The 20,325-nt window shown below is 44.0% G+C and overlaps 1 protein-coding gene across 3 annotated transcripts in view; it reads right to left on the reverse strand.

Moving 5' to 3' along the window:
* Window positions 1–20,325, reverse strand: part of BCAT1 (branched chain amino acid transaminase 1) — a 109,767-nt gene that overhangs the window by 20,909 nt on the left and 68,533 nt on the right. For all 3 annotated transcript variants that reach the window (XM_084809165.1, XM_084809167.1, XM_084809166.1), the window contains 5 exons: window positions 19,921–20,031; window positions 15,872–15,991; window positions 12,220–12,383; window positions 7,924–8,066; window positions 2,950–3,035 (listed from right to left, as the gene is read on the reverse strand). In XM_084809165.1, coding sequence (XP_084665291.1) covers window positions 2,950–3,035; window positions 7,924–8,066; window positions 12,220–12,383; window positions 15,872–15,991; window positions 19,921–20,031 — 624 coding nt within the window. The remainder of the gene's footprint in view (window positions 1–2,949; window positions 3,036–7,923; window positions 8,067–12,219; window positions 12,384–15,871; window positions 15,992–19,920; window positions 20,032–20,325) is intronic.

Consider the following 20,325-nt stretch of genomic DNA (forward strand, 5'->3'; position numbering starts at 1 on the left):
TAACTTGCCCAAAAGACTGATTAGAAGGCAGAGGTGGGTTTTGAGCCCCAACACAGTAAACAATTCCTTTGAACCACAGTTTACAGCACCAACAGAAACTGATTTCACAGCAACCTCAGCTACTGGTAAGAAAATGTGTTAAAATATTTTTTTTAAAAAAGTGGCAGGGCTAGGGCACCTCAGTGGGCACCGAGAAAGCTATCTGGCAGTGCATTGTTCTCAATTAACAGTTTTTGCAATACAAAGGCTTGTGCAGAAGGGGCTCCACTGCAAGCTACTGCAGATGAAGCTTTAGGAGAGATCTAGGTGTTGAGTTCAATCACTTGATCTCAGGTAATCAGGGTAGGGGTGCGAATCAATGACCTCTGGAAAAAATCAAGAAAACAGAGACATCCGGTTGGAGCCATGGCATCCGGCAGTGACTTGCAGAGTTCTGCAGGTTGCTTATCTCAAATAGCGGGGAAAAGGTTGAGAAATCTTTTTATCTTCCCCTGGAATTAAAAGGGGAAGCGTACAGTACCATCTGGATGAAATCTTGGAAGAACAGTTGCTTTTGTGAAGAAACAGAGGGGCGAAATCTAAGAATAGACACCGGAGTGTCATCACTGCACACTGTTTGAAACTTCTAAGGAATTAGGAGACACAAGGACAAACGGCTCCAAAAACATCTCTGAACTTAAACTACCAGTAATTTCTGAGGACTTGTAATTAAATCTGTGTAAGTTAGTTGTTCTTGTTTCTGCAATTATACTTGCTTGTTGTGCTTTGGAAAGTGGGGGATGGCAGAACCAAAGGAAAAAAGGAAAGGCTTGAAAACACCACCTACCCTCCCAATGGCTCCTCTTGCAAAGGTTTCTAGAAAGCCTGAGATGAAGAGGAGTTGCTTGCTTTGATAAAAACTATGTCTTTGCAGCTACGAGAGCAGTCAAAGAAACCTGAAACAATTCAGGACGCAATAACCACCCTTCAGGGGGCTGTGGATTTAATTAACTTCTCTTTTCAAAAGATGGAAGTGAAGGTTAATGATCCTGAAAATCAGATTGTTGCGCATGAAATGGCCATGAAAGTGTCCCATAATGTTTTGTCTGCTCGAATCTGTCAATTGGAGGCCTTCAAACGCAGAGCGAATCTATGTATCCTTGGTATTAAAGACATGGCTACTGATATAGGCTTGGTGGAATTTATGGATACATTTTTGCATGAGCTATTTGCTTTGCCATCTGATTTCTTATTTGATATTGAGCATGCATATCGTGTTCCTGGTTCAAGGCGTGGCACTAAAGGGAGTTCTGGGACTGTTATTGTTCAATTTTCATGAGTCTCCACGAAAAACTACCTTATGCATTTGGCAAGAGAACAAGGTGAGCTCCTGTGGGGACCAGCAAACGACAAGATTATGCTCTTTCATGATTACACTAAAGAAATTGCTGACAGAAGAAGGCAATTTGCCAAGGCAAGAAGTTTGGCAAAGCAAATTAACCTGCAATATCATATTAAATATCTGGCTACATTTTGTGTTCTTTTTGAAGATCAGATGAAGAGATTCTTGGATCCTGACGCTGCAGAAACATTTTTAATTGGTATTAAAATTAAATTCAGGGAACCAACTCTCTCAGCCTCTGGAGTTGGAACTTAGCCATTTTTACTGTTCTTTAGAAGTGTTGTTTGGGTTTTAGCTGATAACTGGTCAGGCAGTAGGCCAAAGATAAATATTTGCATTTCTTTTCTTCTTCCTCCTCTTTTTTTATGTTATATTGTAATAAACTGCATATTTGTGGATGTATGTGTGAGTACACATTTAAATCTATTTTTGGATATGATAGTACTTAAAATATACAAATTATTTGTTCCTGTTTTTGTCTTTCTCTTAAACTTCTCTTCTTTCCCCTTTTTATTAGTATTATCACTATTAATATCACTATGGGATTATTGTTGTTGCTGTTCCCTACTGGTTAAACCTTTAATGTTTATTAATACGTGTTAACTGAATAGTAATTTATGGCTAATGGAAATGGATTGTTTGCTTCTATTTCTGTGCTAGAAAACTGTTTGGATATTTGGTTTGTCTTTATTGAAGTTTAATATAATTCTGTTTTTAGGTTTTTTTTGTTTTTCTTCTTTTGCTATCCTTCCTTTCTTTTCTTTTTCTAGAATACTGAAATGCTGGAAACTGAAGATTTTGAATATATTGTTGGTAGTGTTTATTTTATTTGTAAAAATAAAATAAAAATAGATTTTAAAAAATCAAGAAAACAGAAGGTGGTGAGCATCCAAAGTAGATTGCAAAGAACAGAAATGGGTTTTCAGGATGCAAAAATAAATGTATTGTAGGAAGCCCAATGCGTATCGGCCTTTTTTCTTATTTTTAGGCCTTCTTCAGGGGGTAAAGAAAAAGGTCTGCAGAATTTTTTTCAGCAAAAGACTGTCTCCTGTGTCAGTCTACTGGTAACACAGGAGACAGTCTTTTGCTGAAAAAAATTCTGCAGACATTTTTATTTACCCCCTGAAGAAGGCCTAAAAATAAAAAATAAAAAGCTGAAACGCATTAGGCTTCCTACAATACATTTATTTTTGCATCCTGAGAGCCCGTTTCTCTTCTTTGCGATCTCTGAAAAAAATTCTCAGGACTCAAAGGTAAATCTGCTGGCAATTCAGCATATACCCCCCAGAACCTCCTTTTCAGTTCAGAACTGAAACTGAACATTCCCATAAGGCCTTATAGAAGGAGCCAGATTGACAGGACTGTGATTTTATTACATTTGGTGCTCACTGGAGCCAGTTTGCAATGGAAACTCCCTTCTGTTCACTGAATAGCTTGTCACTTAGCATTTCAGCAGCAGCTCTGAAGGTGTTCCTAAAAGCAGAGAGTTTGGATAAGGGCCCTTAGACTAATAGCTATTACTAAACAGATGTCAAAACTGCCACTTGGAAGCCCCAGCAGACACTTACCCACTTGCGTGCCAGGTCCAAAATGCTCTGTCTTGTCACGCCAGGAAGAATGATGCCGTCCAGTGGTGGGGTTGCCAGCTCCTCTTCTGTCAATACAAAGCATATCAGCCCATAAAACAAAGCATTCCAAAACTGTCTTTAAAAAAAAAAATGACAATGGATAAAACAAATACAGCTGGGGAAAATTTTACTTTGAGAATACTGATCTGGATGGGTCGTATGTGTTGGGCTCAGACACTACTGCAGCCTTCTCCCAACCTAGTGCCCTCCAAATGTTTTGAACATCAGCTTCCATGACCCCAGTAAATGGTCAGGAATGCTGGGAGTTGTAGTCTAAACAGCTGCAGGGCCCCAGTTTGGGACAGCATGCACTACTAAGTGGTAAAAAGAATTTCACAACTTCCTTTTCTTCCATGTTTACAACTCTCTTGTAAATTTTACAACTGCCTTTTTCTTCCATGTTTACAACTCCCTTGTAAATTTTACAACTCCTTTTGTACAATTTTGTTGTTGTTCAGTCGTTCAGTCGCGTCCGACTCTTCGTGACCCCATGGACCATAGCACGCCAGGCCTTCCTGTCCTGCACTCTCTCCTGGAGTGTGCTCAAGTCCATATTCATTGCATCGGTGATGCTATCTAGCCATCTCATCCTCTGCCGTCCCCTTCTCCTTTTGCCTGCAATCTTTCCCAGCATCAGGGTCTTTTCCAGTGAGTTTTTTCTTCTCATTAGGTGGCCAAAATATTTGAGCTTCAGCTTCAGTATCTTTGTACAATTTACAACTCCCCTTTTTCCACATATTATTTCACATGGAATTTTTACATGGAAGTTTTTACATCTTACATGGTAAAAAAAAAATTACATGTAAAAATGTAAAATGTAAAAAAAAAAGTAAAATGTAAAAAAAAAGTAAAATGTAAAAAAACGTAAATACAATACATGGAATTTTACATTGGATTGTTTTACACAGAATTTTACAACTCCCTTTTCTCCCACATATTATTCTGATGCAATGCAGATGCATGGGGGAGGGGGCAGATCCTTACCAAGTGACCAGCTTACATACGCTTTGTTAATCACTTTTAAGCCCCCCTCCCCTTTTAAAAATGTGTTTAAAATTATTTTTAGGCCACCTTTAAGGGTGGAACACAATTGCCCTTGGAAGCACGCAGGGCTGCTGACAGGCATGTGACGCAGCTGGCATGGTGAGGAGGTGCCCTCATGTTGAGAGTGGCCATGAGGTCACTGCAAGTAGTGACTTCATGACAACCGTTATCCCAGCTGTTCTGGTTGCACTAATCACAGCTCCTGTAGAGCCAGCCTCTCTCATGCAAACGCCAGTTCATACAACTGGAACTGCTGAGCAATCCCAGGAAGGTCACAAGCCCCCTATCAATCCAGGTGCTGTTGCACTCATGTCCTACTTGTGGGCTTCCCATTGGGGCAACTGATTGGTCACTGTGGGAACAGAATGCTGGACTAGATGGGCCTTTGGTCTGATCCAACACAGCTCTTCTTATGTCCTTAGCACAGCCTGTGCAGAAACCTAAAAGTAGCATCAGAATATTTTCTACAGCCATGAAGCCACAACCATAAGGAAGCTTGGGAGAAAAGGCCCTTAGTTACATTTGATGAGCATAGTTCAGTCTTTTTTCTCAGTCAAGGCAGGCTCATTAGGCAGGAATCCTATTTCATAATCAGTTTAGGGCACAATACTATGCAGGTTTAGACAGAAAAAAGTCCTACAACTCCCAGCATGCCCCAGACAGCAATGCTAGCTGGGGCACGCTGGGAGACGAAGGACTATTTTTCTGTCTAAACCTGCACAGGATTGGGCCCTTAGAAATTAAAAGCCTATGAACTCTCTTCCGCTTGCCATTTGTTTTAGACATTTAAAGGGAGAATCAGAATTCAAAGCGACTTGAAAGTGAATCAACAAGCCCAGGCTGGCTAAGCAGTTATACTTCAGTAATGTATCATTCCAGAGAAATAACAACATTAAAATGTGGAATCTCTCCTGACTGCTTACAATTTGAAAATGGCTTTCTTTTTCTTACAAATGAAGCTGTGGGCCATGTTTTTATCAGACTATAATTAAAATTTCCCAGGGAGCAGATAAAAATTGCCCCGGGAGGAAAGGCCTTCAGGAAGCCAAGTGGCCACCCCTGGTATAAATGGTGAGTAGGATTCACTGTTCCCATGCACAGTGTCCTGTTAATGATCTAGAAAGTGTGTGATCAAGATGTCTTGGAACGCCTTGCCATGTGTCTCATCTATGTGTCTCCTGACAATGCACATGTAACGAGTAACACATGGCAAACTTATGGCATGCAGTGGCAGACACTGGAACAGCTAAGCAAGGAGCAAACACTAGACCTTAACTGGGGCTCTTACTCTCAAGTCAGGAATAAGTGATGGGATGGGACAACTGTTAGAATAAGCAAATATATGTTTGTTATAGGAGTGGAATGAACCGACCCATATATGAACTGCATGAACCAACCCATATACTATGTTCAGCATCTAAGGTCCTCCTCCAGGTGCCTTCTCCAAGGGAGGCTCAGAGGGTAGCAACAAGGGAGAGGGCCTTCTTGGTGGTGGCCCCCCAATTACGGAATGATCTCCCCGACAAGGCCTGTCTGGTGACAACATTGTTATCTTTTCATCGCCAAGTTAAAACTGCCCTCTTCTCTCAGGCATTTGGCAGCATATAATGAGTTTTTAATCAGGTCCTGAATTGTCTTTGGCTGATTGTTTAAAAATTGTTTTTAGATGTATGTTGTCTCTCTCTGTGTGTGCTATCTGTTTATATGTTTTTTTTATGTAAATCATTTTGCACTTTGTATAACATCTTTTTAACAGTTTTAATTTTTGTGAACCGGAGAACTTCAGCTATGGGGCAGTATCGAAATATAATAAATGAATGATAAATGAAAGGTCACATGCACAGGAAATAAAATTGGACTGACAACTACTTAGTTAATTATTTGGAAGGTCCTGGGGGTACAAGTGGGTGAGAGACAAGGAGACACACATCTGTAGATGTCGCAGGAGGAGGGAGGTTGCTTCCTAAGAAGGAGGGTGGAACTGGAGAGCGTTCCTATGTGGTCTTTTCATACATCCAGAGGTTTCATGCCTATTGCAGAAGAGAAGTAACTCCGCCTGCTGTGGATCCCAATAGAAGACTGCCCATTGGCATCTGTTTTTGTGCCCTACGCATCCAGGCATCTTGACACCCCATATCCAGATATGCTGGCTTTTTCAGAAGCATGCTCAAAAACAACAGCTGAGCTCCTTGATTAAAAAAAGGGGGGTGTAATCTCACAATAACAATTCCAGGATAGCATCCTTTGATACTTGATTGTGCAAGAGAAACCCTTAGCATATTGCAAAGAGTAGCTACAGGTTTCCATCTTCTAAGAAAAGGAGGAGCACACCAGGTTATCTGGCCTCCTTTGACTGATGCCTATCCAGAGATAATCTGCTTTGCCTTGCCTCTTTCTTACCCTCCTACTGATGCAGCAGCCACAGTCACAAACCAGCTTTCAAGTGGTCTGTGCTATTTTGATGTTTTGCCAGGCCAGCTGCCAGAGAGCTGGAAGCCTGTGAACCATTTTAAACTCCCTTTGATAGACAATTTTCTCTGAGTGTGCAAACCGAGCCCACCAGTCTTGTGTTGCCTGCAGCAACATCTGTTTCCTTTGGTACCAGCCCGAGAAGATGGCAATGTGCAGCAGCTAGCAAAGCCAGAAATGCTCATTCTTCCTGTGAACTGCAGCCAAACCTGGCTCCTGTATAGTTTTGTCTGCTCCATCATCGCTGAAAGCAGACACAACCATACATGTCCCACTTGTGTTTGATGAGCCAAAGGCTCTTGCTTCTACATTAGCCTATGGAAACAATTCTGTGCAGAAGTTCCAAGCAGCCTTGATTTAGTTTTTAAAAATCACAAAACAGGATGAAGGGTTTCCATTATGCATTACTTATCTGAAAAATATAAAGGCCTAAGGAATCAAGATTAATAAGCAGCAATTAAGGTCCTTCTCGCAAGGCATCTGTCATTCAGGAATCCATGCCGAACAGGGTTTAATGGGCTGGATGCACCTGATCTTGTCTGATCTGAGAAGCTAAGCAGGGTCAGCCCTGGTTAGTACTTGGATGGGAGACTGCCTGGGAATCAGGCTTCCTGCACTGAGCAGGGGGTTGGACTCAATGGTCTTGTAGGCCCCTTCCAACCCTATGGTTCTATGATTCTATGAATGCTAAGGTTCAGATTCAAAGGTCTCCAAAGCTTTCCTGAGCACTCAGCTGCCTGGTAGGTCTTGCTGTGGCATCGCAGCAGCTAAGTCAGTAGCAGCTCTGACTGCCTTGCCAACACAGGTCCATTGTGGCATTAGAGCAGGTCAGCCATCAGGCACTGAGAAATGTGGGAAGAGTAGAGGAGCCATTTGGATGGCCTTGCTCATTTTCAGCTTGCATTGGATTGTGGGGCAGTGTAGGTGGCTGGGTAGGCCAGCTACACAGCCAAAATGGGATCACTGTTGTTCCAAAAAAAAAAAAAAAAGCCTGAGTTTGCATTTGTTCATGAAATACTACACCACTACACACAGCATCTGTCACAGCCAGAGAATGGCAGATAGTGGTTATTTTTTACTGTTTGCAAACAAGTCTATCTGATCCTAGGAAGCCAAGCTTTTCTCAAAGGAGACAAGAGGTACATTTTAGTCCTCATTGAAGTGTTGGGGGTGTTCTCCCTCTTAAGACAGGTTTTCTAACTTTTTTTTTTTTTTTGCATTTCCACAAACCTCAGAGTTCCCTTCCTTTTAGGTGAAACTTTGTTTCTTGAACAGGTGAAAGACATGTGCTTGAGATGCAAGGACCAGACAACCATTTTGTTCAGCTGTTTACCACAAATATGGTTGTCAAGGCCAAGGAAAAAACACTGGAAAGCAGCTGAATATGGCATGCCACCATACCTCCATCTTCATTTCGCCAGTACAGGAAGAGATTCATGGTCCCGACTTCTGTTATCTGATGATCGTCCCCATACAGCCAGAGAACCTGCTGGCACCCTAATTCCAGAGCTTCGCGCTGGGCGTAAATAGAAGAGCCATAGTTCCTTTTGGAAACAGAGGGAAATGGCAAGTTGTGGTTATCTGACTGGATAGACTTCTACCATAGAGCTGCATTTTATGTCACAACTTAGAGCTAAACTACATGTTACATGAATTGCATAGCTGAAGGTTAGCTTCTTATTTACTCTAGTGTACGTGTGTCTGGCTCCAATTCAGACTGGGACCACCATTCACCAGGAGGGGAGGAGTAAGCTCCCTTCCCTTCCTACCACTTTTTTCCTGAAATCCCCCGCTCAGGGGGTGGGAGTAAAAAAGGGGACAAGCCTCTATTAACTCCAATTGAGGTGTGTTTGTTTTTTAACACTCAACCCCCCATATCTTGGGGGGAAATGGTGGGGATGGGAAGGTTTAATCCTGCCCTCCCAGTGCACAGTAGTCCCAGTCCAAATTGGGGCTGCACATGCTTACACTAGGGTAAATAAAAGGTAACTTGGGTCACTGGGTGTTTATCATATACAACATATGTAAGGGATTGCCTTATACTTAGTCTTAGTTAGATCATTGGTCCCTCCCAGTCCAGCAATGTCTCCACTGACTGGGAGCAAAGGTGGCACTCATACCAAGCCCAGCTACCAAGATCCTTAAAAACTGGAGATGCCGTATTGAACCTCAGACCTTCTGCATGGAAGCGTATGTTCTACCACCGAGCTATGGTCCCTCCACTCCCACATACACCTTCAAAAATGGAACCTGGAACTTGTTTCACAAATAAGCCCCACTGCTTATTTGCATCAGATCTGCAGTCATACATTTCAAGAAGGATCAACCACCTTTGCCGGAGAAAAAATGTCCTACTTATGCTCCTGTCAACTTAAGTGTGTGCGCTAAATCAACAGCTGTACAGACCCACAGTTTTTCTGTCTGGTATGAAGGGACGCTGTCAGATGCACAGCCAACCATGTCTCTGAAGCCATCAAACATATTCCCTAAATGCCTGCATTTCACTAGACAGTCACAGATGTCTTTGCCCTGAGCCAAGGAAGGGAGAGTGTTCGTAGCCAGGCCTGTCCCCTCAACTTGGCAGCGGCTTACTGAATCTGCTGACACCACAGTGGGCCATTTCAGGGATGCTACCAACTTCTGGAGAACTAAGTAGCTCAGTGTAGAGCCCCGGGCCTGTAAGCAAGCTAACAGTACCTTTACAGATGCTTAGAGATCCATAATGCTCTCTGCTTTGGTTCATTATTAGTAGCAATCCCTTGCAAGTGGGCCTCTCGGCTTGTAAGATGAGTCAAAGGCCAATATAGTTCCCCCTCAGCACATTCCACGCTAACGAGCCTGGCACCGTTTATCTTGCCAGGGCCTAGGATGAGCCTGAGAAGTGAAGCTCTGTTTATCTTAAACAGGACCAGGTGTATGTGCTGGGAAAATTATGATAGTCTTGCTTCTGCCAAATATGTTACTATGCACTGTTAGGCTATGCTGGGAAAGTTGTAGATGAACTCTAATTAATGCTTGCACCTGTCATACTAAGTCACTGCTATGCCTGAATAACATGTATGATATAAAAGTCATCTTGCAGCACAGCTCTTGGTTCAGAGCTGTTGTCTGATCCAACCACTGGGTACGCCTGTGCGCTGTAAGTACTCAATAAAGTCTCCTTGTAAGCAAACCTGGATCTGACTTATTACTTTCTCGGCACCTCAAAATTCTGGAAGCCCATGGCCAGGGCGTACACCGAGCCATGATGTGGCTACTTTTCAGAGTCCCAAGCCTGTGGGCAGGCAGTACAAGAGACTGTTGTCAAAACCAGCTGCAAGTTTAGCTCATGACCAAGGTCACTGAGCACATCTGTGACCAGGTTCACCTTTGAAACAAGGTTGGATCCAACAAGACAGAGGGAACATGTTGATTCTCAGTTATAGCCCAACGTGAGAAAAATCTACACTGAACAAACCAGTCCCATTATGACATGGCCTGGATTTAAGGGCTGAATACACCCACCCATGCTAGGCCCATATTCTCTTTCATTGCCTAAAGAGGGCCAAGACAGGCATACCAGTAGGATTTGGAGAGGGGCACTTGAAAATGAGCAAAACATGAAGAATCTCAAGGAGCTGGCTTATTCCATCAGTGAGGAGAAGCCTATGGGCCAATGGATGGCTGCCACTTGCAATTCTGCAATTCTAAGGGATGACAGCCAGGCCTGGAGCCCATGGAAAGGGTCGTCGCTCAGTGGTAGAGCACATGCTTTGCATGCAAAGCAGCCCAGGTTCAATCCATGGCTTCTCCCATTAAAAGGATCAGATAGCAGGTGATGCAGATGGTCACTGCCTGAGACATCAGAGTAGACAATGCCAAGCTAGGTGGATGAACCATCTGATCTGGTCTAAAGCAGCTTCCTATCAGTGGAGGCTGGTGGCTCCGATGTCAGTGGGGCAGTGAATCCGCTCTGGGTTTCAATCAGACCCTGTCAGAACTCTAAAGCAGCTATCCAAGGTGCAGAAGCACCTTGGACAGCTCCTTTAGAGTTCTGACTGAAACCCGGAGGGGATTCACCGCCCCACTGACATCAAAGCTACCAGCCTCCACTGCTTCTTATTAAGTGGCATGCAAGCTAGAACTCAAAAACGGCTTCTGGCCTGGCCAATGGCAGTACATTGTCATAGAGGATACCAGGCTGTGTTTTCAACATATTCTTTGATTCCATAGGTCATACTAGAAGCAGAGTGGTATTTTCAGCAAGGCCAGTGGTCCCCTGAGCTGAGACCTGCAGGAGGTGACTAAAAGTCAGTCTGAGTGCCAATATCTCCTCACCTACTGGGTAACGCCTTCTCTGGGGCAGGTGGAGTCATACCCCTCCATCTGCTTTGGCCAGGCCCTATGGAGTTCAGGAGGGCTTTGCATACCTGTGTCCAACCATTCCTTTGGGCCAGAGGTCCTGGTCACATACAAAAGCTGCCTTGCTTCCTTCCTTCCTATCTACCCCACCCACAGAAATGTATGCGGTACAGACATTATGAAACTCCTTCGCTGAGTTGGCCAACAACTACTTTTTTTTCCTATGGATGGGGCACTGCTCCTCCTTTTTTTTTGGAGCAAATCACCACATTCTAGTTTCAGGAAGTATCAACCTGAGGGCCAGTGCAGGGAGCAAGAGGGGCATATATGCTTCATGCTAGGAAAGAACTGAAATAATGAGTCCATTGTAAGGGCTTCCATTTGGCTAAGGCTATATACTCAGTAGTGTACTTAACATATTGGTTACTCCAGCAGCAAACTGTAGCCTACCTAGGGCCAATGAGAATACCAGTAGTAGTGTTCAGAGGAATGTTTCCATTAACTGAGCCTATTATGGCATTTATCCTTTTTTGTGTGACATCATTATATGGTTACCTCACATTTGCTCTGAGATCTCTTCCAACAGCACAACTGCTTGGCAAGTTGCTTACAGGTTTAAGCCAGTGGTTACAGACTTGCTTTGTTGAATGAAATACGTTTCACTCAATAAATCTGCCCGTGGCATCAAAAGGTTTCTCCTACTGTCTCTGGGAAAGGAGGCCTTAGCTTTGCATGGGAAAGAACCGAGGTTCAGTTCCTTCAATTGTCAGGGAATGGTGCTGGGAAATATATTTAACCCCCTCAAATTAGAGAGTTACAAGTCAGAGCGGGCAAAACCAGGCTAGATGGAGCAACGGTTTGAATTTGAATAAGGTGACTTCTTAGAAGACTGATGGGGAACCTCTGGCCCACAGGCCAAATCTACCCATGGAGGTTCCCCATCTGGCCCACCAGCTTTTCTGCCAGACCCCACCCCCTCTCCCCAGCCCTGTCCAATAACCAGCACTAGATAAATGATGCTTTTCTCTAGCACTGACAAAGGAAAGACATTCACTTCCCCATAAACAAGGAAACCCAGACCAATCTGTGCATTGAGAAAAGGACTCCGATGATGTCAGGCAGTGGAGCTTCGGGGGGAGGGGTGTAGCTTTGGAAGGGGGGCACCTCCTGACATCATCTGGCCCCCAGGGGGTGTTCCAGGAGGCAATCCAGCCTCTGGGGCTGAAACAGTTCTCCACCCCTGCCTTGGAAGGTATTATCTCCCATTTAACACATGACAATTTATTATTCTCATGCCTGCAAGGCACAAATCGAAAGCGACACACTATGATTTAAATATGCGGTTTTGCCTCTTACCCTCCCAATTTGCAGTCCCCCGTTCCTCCTTTCCAGGCTCGGACGTATTTAGGATCTGCCCACAGGGATATGGGGTTGAAACTTCCACTTGAGAAGTATGGGCCCACGGGGCTCAGTATCACATACAGGAGGGCTTTCGACGGCTTCTTGACTCCAAGGGAGGGCTGAATAATGGAAAGAAAGGAAAATCCGGTTCAATAGTGGACTCAAGTCCAATTAAGGCATCACTGTTGCTTTATAAAGCCTAACAGGGATGAAAGGATTAGACGGGACCAGAAAGCAAATAGAAAGAGAGCCCCGGACCATCTCAGATCGAACAATGGATCGATTGATCTCTGGGTCCTGAGAGGGGCATGGACATCTTGGTTACACATGGTGGCATAAGTCTCCGGCTAATGAAAGTTCCCTGGTAAAGGTCCTGGGGGGGTTGCCAACTTCTGAAGCAGTCATAGAATCATAGAATAGTAGGGTTGGAAGGGGCCTATAAGACCATCGAGTCCAACTCCCTGCTCAATCCAGGAATCCAAGTCAGAGCAACCCTGTCCAGCTTCAACTTGAACGCCTCCAGTGTGGGAGAGCACACCACCTCCCTAGGTAATGGGTCCCATTGTCTTATTGCTCTGACAGACAGGACGTTTTTCCTGATGTTCAGCTGGAATCTGGCTTCCTGTCACTTGAGCCCGTTCTTCTGTGTCCTGCATTCTGGGATGATCAAGAAGAGATCCTGACCTTCCTCTCTGTGACAGCCTTTCAAGTACTTGAAGAGTGCTCTCATACCTCCCCTCAGTCTTCTCTTCTCAAGGCTAAACATGCCCAGTTCTTTCCGTCTCTCCTCATAGGGCTTTGTTTCCAGTCTCCTGATCATCTTCATTGCCCTCCTCTGAACCCTCTCCAGCTTGTCTGCATCCTTCTTAAAGTGCAGTGCCCAGAACTGGACACAGTACTCCAGATGAGGCCTAACCAGTGCTGAGTAGAGGGGAACTAGTACTTCCCGGGATTTGGAAGCTGTGCTTCTATTAATGCAGCCCAAAATAGCATTTGCCTTTTTTGCAGTCACATCACAGTGCTTGTGTCTGTCCTTTTAAGAGTGGTTTGATCAGCAGCAATGAGCTACCTCTATGCCACAGCTGTTGATTTCTGCACATCACACCACTGTTAAAGGGATAAGAGCAGCCCAGGCTGTTTTGGGCAACAGGTAACCCTAATTCATAGCAGTCACTGAAATTTACACTTATATAAGTGCCTCTCTCTTCATTAAAAAAGATGTTCATATTTCTACATGTCCTGCACATATTTCATATTGTGCTTAAAGCGCTTTTCCTATGCAGGGAGCTAACCTCATGCAAAGCAAGGGAACGCAAACGCATCTTCTGCCAGGATACTGAGGGGACAATCTTCAGATTGCACACAGTTGTATATGATGCAAAAAGTTGCACCCAAATTAATATGTGCAGGTGCAAGGGATTCCGGACTGTGGTTCTTGACTTGTGGGCTGCTTGTTAGCACCCAGATTATTGCACAGGCTGCTCCTTCTGCAGTCAGGGTGGCCACCACACATGATTTATGTAGCAGGGGAAATGTGCACGTTCATATGAAAAAGAATGAAGGATAAGATTTCAACATGTGCAATGAAACAGCAAGACAGGTCCACTAGGTGGTACTATAACCAACTGAAAATATAAAAGCAGCAGCAGTCAAAAGCCATACTACTTTACCAACAGAAGTGGATCCCATAATATATAGCACTTTTATCTTTTCTCTCCCTTATGGATGCCTCACACAAGAACATTTCCCTACAAGAATGGATATCTCTTCCATACAGGAAAGAACACAGACACTCTCATGAAACATGGCAGCCCACATACCTTTTCACTACATGAAAGGGAGATCTGGGCGTGAAACAAGCCTTATTCATTCCAATTAGAAAAGGCGTGGGGGGCAGGGGGTGTTTACAGCAGGCCCGAGAAACAAGAGGCCTGCAGGTTGTAGACAGTCGGTTGGATCCAGTTATTTGCACTTAAGTCCCATTGATTTCAATAGGAACAAAATCATGGCATTGATTTCAATGGGCTCTCCATTTAACTAACTTATTCTGGAACTCACTCAGGGTTAGAAAGGCACTTCTGCATCACCTAAGCTTGGCAACATTCCAAGAATCCCAGGGCTCTTAAATACAGGTTTCTACCTCTCATGGTTACAGAGAGAAATTTTGAAGTATGATGGCAAAAAATAAAAACCAAGCTAAAAGCTAGATATGTATTTAAGCACCTTCTTTTCACCTGGAACATCAAGATTATTAAAAGTATTCATATTATCAAAAATATCCGGGGGTTGATTAACACCTTTCACATCTAACTGTACTTTCTCAGAACATGGGAGCTGTCGAGTACGTGCAACGTGCTTGAACTGATTGTATATCGGCATCCACTAAGTTCCCCAAAATGCTACCTAAGGGCATCTCTGTCGTAGACACACACAAAAACCTCCTAGAACTCCCAACATGCCCTGGCCAGCTAATTATTATTTTTTAAATGATTATGAGCACAGCTCTTTCTTACTGGGATTATTTCATGTAGCTGATTATTTCTGTTTGCTGGTGTATATTTCAGTCCATTACCTTGTATTATCTTGGTATATGCGTTGCTTTTTTCAAAAGCTATCACAGGATACAATTTTTTTCAGATAGAAAATAAACAACATTACATTCGAACTAGACACTTGGCAGCAGACCTAAATTTGGGATGCTGGTTCTTTGACAAACTTTTTTTAAAAAAGCAGAGGGCATGATTTAAAGGGTAGAAGTGGAAAGTGGGGGACTGTGGGTAAAATCCAACATAGGTCCTACTTACAGTAGACTCATTAAAATGAATGGGACTTAAGTTAGACATGACTAACTAAATCCAACTCACCTCAATGGGTCTACTCTAAGTAAGACTTGCATTGACTTTTACCTTGTATTTTGCCTTCCATGAGTTTAGGCTGTCAGAAAGCCAAATCCTGAACCAGACAATAAGCCCAAGGGAAGTGCTGTGATGCTTACCACAAAATATGAAATAGCTGTCATCAGTAAAATAGTCCTCCTTGAAGGATTCCCACCCCACCCCACCCCACACACATTCAAATAGGGCTTTCCCAGAACAAGGGGAAATACCAGTACATATGGAAAGCTCTAAATAACCAGCAAAAGGATTTGCGCATGTGTAAGACCAGAGTTTTAACATTAATTATACTATACCACCCACTTTCAGTTGCATAAAGTAAGGCCTAGTCTACCAGTGTGCCAGAATGAGGAGGCATAGTTCTGAGGTGATGAACTAGACTGGACTGTCTCAGAATACAGGTGGGGCTATGTTTGAATGCTCCTTTGCAATGAAAAAAAAAAAAAAAAAGCCTAATTGCAAGAAGAAAACAAGCAGGGCAAGGAACAGGAGGGATAGGAAAAAAAATACCTTTTTACATGCAGAGTATCTTGACAAAGGGTGAAACTTCTGAAATGCCATTCCCCCTAACTGCAGCGTGAATCCATACTGCCACCTCAGTATTCTAGTGCCTCATTCTACTGCCATGTTTAGACCAGGCTCGAGTTAGAATCTTGTCCAGCACAAAAAACAAACACAAATGAAAACAAAAAAGGGTGATTGTTTTCCCCCACCTCTGTCCCAATTAAAGTAGGGCGAATATACAAGCTAGCGGAGGTCGAATATGGCACCCACTCCTTTTCAACTTCCACCAGTTTCCGGATACACTCCAAAAGCTCTTCTTTATCAAACCCCTGTAAATGAGAGGAGAGGAAGATGATGTTTAGAACTAACATTTATGGGAACATGCTCCAATGGGAATGTTTAATTAGGCTATTAAGTCAGGGGCCGTGACGTTCTGGGATGTTTAGCACACTACCATTAGTGTGTGACAAAACCACAATGCCCAAAGGTCTTGTGATTTCAACCACCCGAGAAATGAGCTGGCTTGACCAATTACATCGCAATTGCAAAATCTACGTTGGACATTTTAAATTCTTGCATATGAGGAAAACAAGGGTAGGAAAGGAGAGGGGTGACTCTCACTTCTCATGTCCTCACATTTATTATAGGTTTCCCCCCGACCCGAGGTGTACAAAAGGAGCCGATAGGTAACTGGAGACTTGGAGCTCAATCTGACTCCGAAAGCTTTCCATCCAGTCCCTAGCATAGTTTCCAATGCTATACTTGTCATTATTATGCACCTCAGACAGTTTCAAGACACAGGCAAAGGGCTCCTGGCCAAGGGCTCTTGAAACCCGTTCTCCAGTATGGTGTGCACCAAAGATGCCCTCAATGTTCTCTACTGCCATTTTAATGATTTGCTTTATAGCACTTTTTCTACCTGCATTTTATTATTTTGGGCTGCAATCCTATACTCACCTACTTGCAAGTAAACCCCATTAAACTCAATTGGACTTAAGTCTGAGTAGACACCTATAGAACTGTGCCACTACTGTATTTTATATGCATCTTAAGCAAGCTTGTGTAGGTATGTACCCTAAAAGGAGGCCGAAAAAACACATAAATAAATTGTGCACCTCTGCTATTCAGATCCTGGAACGGGTTCAGAGGAGAGCCATGAAGATAGTCAGGGGAATGGAAAACAAACCCTACAAAGGATTGAAGGACCTTGGTATGTTTAGCCTGGGGGACAGAAGACATGACGGCACTCTTCAAAACCCAGAGTGCTGTCACATAGAAGAGGGAAAATATTTGTTCTCTTCTGCCCAAGGGGACAGGACTTGATCAAAAGGGCTTAAGTTACAGGGGGGTAAATTTTGGTTGCATGTTAAGAGAAACATTTTGGCAGTAAGAAAAGCTCAACAATGAAATCAAATACCTCCACAGAATCATAGCATAGTAGGGTTGGAAGGGGCCTATAAGTCTATCGAGTCCAACCCCCTGCTCAATGCAGGAATCCAGGTCAAAGCATCCCTGACAGATGGCGGTCCAGCTTCACCTTGAATGCCTCCAGTGTGGGAGAGCCCACCACCTCCCTAGGGAATGGGTTCCATTGTCGTATTGCTCTAACAGCCAGGACGTTTCTCCTGATGTTCAGCCGGAATCTGGCTTCCTGGAACTTGAGCCCGTTATTCCGTGTCCTGCACTCTGGGAGGATCGAGAAGAGCTGTGACAACCTTTCAAGTACTTGAAGGGCGCTATCATGTCTCCCCTCAGTCTTGGGGGAGGGGTGTTCTTCTCTGGATGTCTACAACCGTAGGCGGGACAGCTATCTCTTGGGGGTGCTCTAACTCTGAATTTCCTGCATCGAGCAGGGAGTTGGATGCGACGACCTAAAAAGCCCCCTCCAATTCTATGACATGTGCAGAAGCCAAGATTTTAAAAAATGGGTCTGAAAGTGTCAGGGTGGAAACTGAGCTGATAGAACCCCAGAGCAGTTCTGATTCTGAGGAGGATCAGCAATCCGTGGGAGAGGAGCCAGCTCATCCCTCACAGGCACAGCAGCTGGCAGAGATTCCTCCTGCCGGCATTACTGAGATAGTGACGCAGGCAGTGAGAGAGTGCGGGAGGGGGGCTTGCTAGACGCTCGATGTAGACGCAGGGAGCGACGAGCAATGGAGGGCGCGGAAAGGAGGCATAGCACCCATTTGGCACACAAGCAATGGCCGCTTCCTGTGGACTCAAGGGAAAGAGGGAGGATCTCTCTCTAGCCCATAAGTTCAGGGTCCTCAAGTGATTCTCCTTCAAACGGGGACGAACTGCCTACCCGGAGCATAGGCTACTCCGTTGTTCATTGCTTAGTCACTGGTGGTTAGCATCTGAAAGAGTCATTAAGTTGTAAAAGGATTAAAGCCTTAAAAAGAATCCTTTCGTCTGTGTCTTGAGTTGGCTATTGGAGTGTACTGAAAGAGGCCACTAGGGCGCTCCTGACAGAAAGCTAGTAAACATGGGGAGAATTCCAGCAGAGTCTGCTGCTGTTCACATGGGGCAAGAAGGGATTCCAGAATCCTATGGCTGCAATTTGGCTCTCAAGTTCGAATGTGTCAATATAGGCAGAGCTGACATTGCTGCCCCTTTAGTCTTGCTCGGCTGAAAATCAGTTGCTGTCCAGAGACAGAGTATTTCACAACAGTTACATAATTCTGCCCTGTAGCAGGATGTGTCCGTCTGCCTGTGTTTAACCTCAATATGCAGAAAGAACATGGAGTCTGAATCTTGTATTCCAGGTATGCATTATTCCAACATGAACAAAAAAAGATGGAAACAGAATGCCTTTCCAATCCCATCATTTTTGTTAGCTGCATAACAATAGAGATAATACATATACATATATAAGTATGTGTGTGTGCATGGTGTACATTGCTTCCAATTTCATGTGACAGTTTTTGCAGCTGTCACCAGATTTCTCACTAATTAATCCCTACTGTTGCGGTTGTACAAGGAACCCCGGGAGAAATACCATAATAAGCATGTGAGTAACCATTTGCCTGGCTGCCTGTGAGGACAATAGGGATGTATGAGAATTTCATTCCATTTCACAAATTATGCCAGCACATCCCATTTGCAACCCCGAACCCAAATGGCTGCCATGGTAGGTGTAACTTGCCCAAGAACCTAAGTTCAAGCCAGAGGTGGGGTCAGAGCTCCAAAACTCTTTCAAACACACTGTTTGCTCCAACACCCATTCCACTGAAAGCAAACCGATGAGGCCCAGAGACAATTAACTGGGCCAAAAATGCAACGTGGGGCCCAGAGGCATTCTGGGAAATAAAGACGGCCCTGGATGCTGGAGCTTCACTTTGCAGCATGTCAGTCTCCCAGTTTAATTTTTTTTTAATCTAAAAACTAAAATGAACATCAAGAGGGGCAGGGAGCGTAGTGGGCACCGAGGGAGTTGTCTGTGGGCATATTGGTGCCTTTGGGCCCCACCTTGGAGGCCCCAGCTCTATTTCTTCTCTCTTTATTATAATCTATCCATTCCCCCCTCCCTTTGGGCCACCATTGTCTTGTGTGCATGTGAATGAGGCTGTGCAGCAATGCATGAGAACATCAGTTGAGAGGGGGGCATGAGGTGCTGAGGGACAAATATGCTTCCTGAGCAAGATCCCCTCTATCTGGAAGATGCCGTTCCCAGATGTGCTTGAGAAAGCAATGCAGCAACATCTACATGAAAATATGAGCAAATGTTTTTGCCGCTCCTTAACAGGTGCTTTGGATGCTTCATCCAGCCCATGGGCTCATTCCTGATCTAACTGGTATTGGGGTGGCTATCTGCAAGACCGGTCCAGACTAAGCACATGTTGGGTATTTCGTCAACCTTCACCACCCCAGATTTTAGATTAAAAGGGGATGGTGAAGGTTGTTCCGTATCTGACATGCACTACCAGTGATGCACTACCACATATCCCATAACGGTCACATTAGGAGATTGTTCTGCACGCTGTGCTCTGAATACTGATGCTGCATGATAAGAGAGCTGTGTGTAACTCATGATCTTGCAGTCTCTTTAAACTACAGGTTGACACGATCTCTCACTGATTCTACCTCTGAGAAAGCTCCCTGGCAGGAGTGTTGTAAACATGGAACAGAAGCATTCCTGGTATTTAATTAGCGTTACCAGTTGCCATCAATCTTCGAAAGGCTTCACCGACTAGGATAAAAAAAATACTACCCTAAGCCAAACGGGAAGGCAGAAAAATGAAATGTTTGCATTACGCACTGGCAAAGTTGCTCGCACAGCTGACCGCAACATCCTGTCCATGTTGAGCCTTGGTCGGAACAAGCGGATTTTGCCATCCACTCCTCGGTATGCCTTCATGCCTTCAAAAAGCTAAAGGAACAAAGAAGAGAGCAACTGGGAATGGCGTTACCAGAGATGGACAAAATCACACATCTACTATTAAAATAAATACTTGTTCTTTCAAAATGCTCTAAATATAAATGCCTATTAATTCAAAATAAGATGATCAACAGTTTTGCATGCTCGAAACATTAGCATTAAACAATAGCTAAATAACTTCTGCATTATTCCACGCATGGTAAATAAGGATTATTGCATTCGACTACCCTCAGTCCTAATTTTACAAAAGAGCCATCCATCTATCAACTCTAACGCCTTATTAAG

This window comes from Heloderma suspectum, chromosome 7 (assembly GCF_057233095.1).
Source record: "Heloderma suspectum isolate Gila_16-S chromosome 7, 16-S_ref, whole genome shotgun sequence".
NCBI classification, from domain to species: domain Eukaryota; kingdom Metazoa; phylum Chordata; class Lepidosauria; order Squamata; family Helodermatidae; genus Heloderma; species Heloderma suspectum.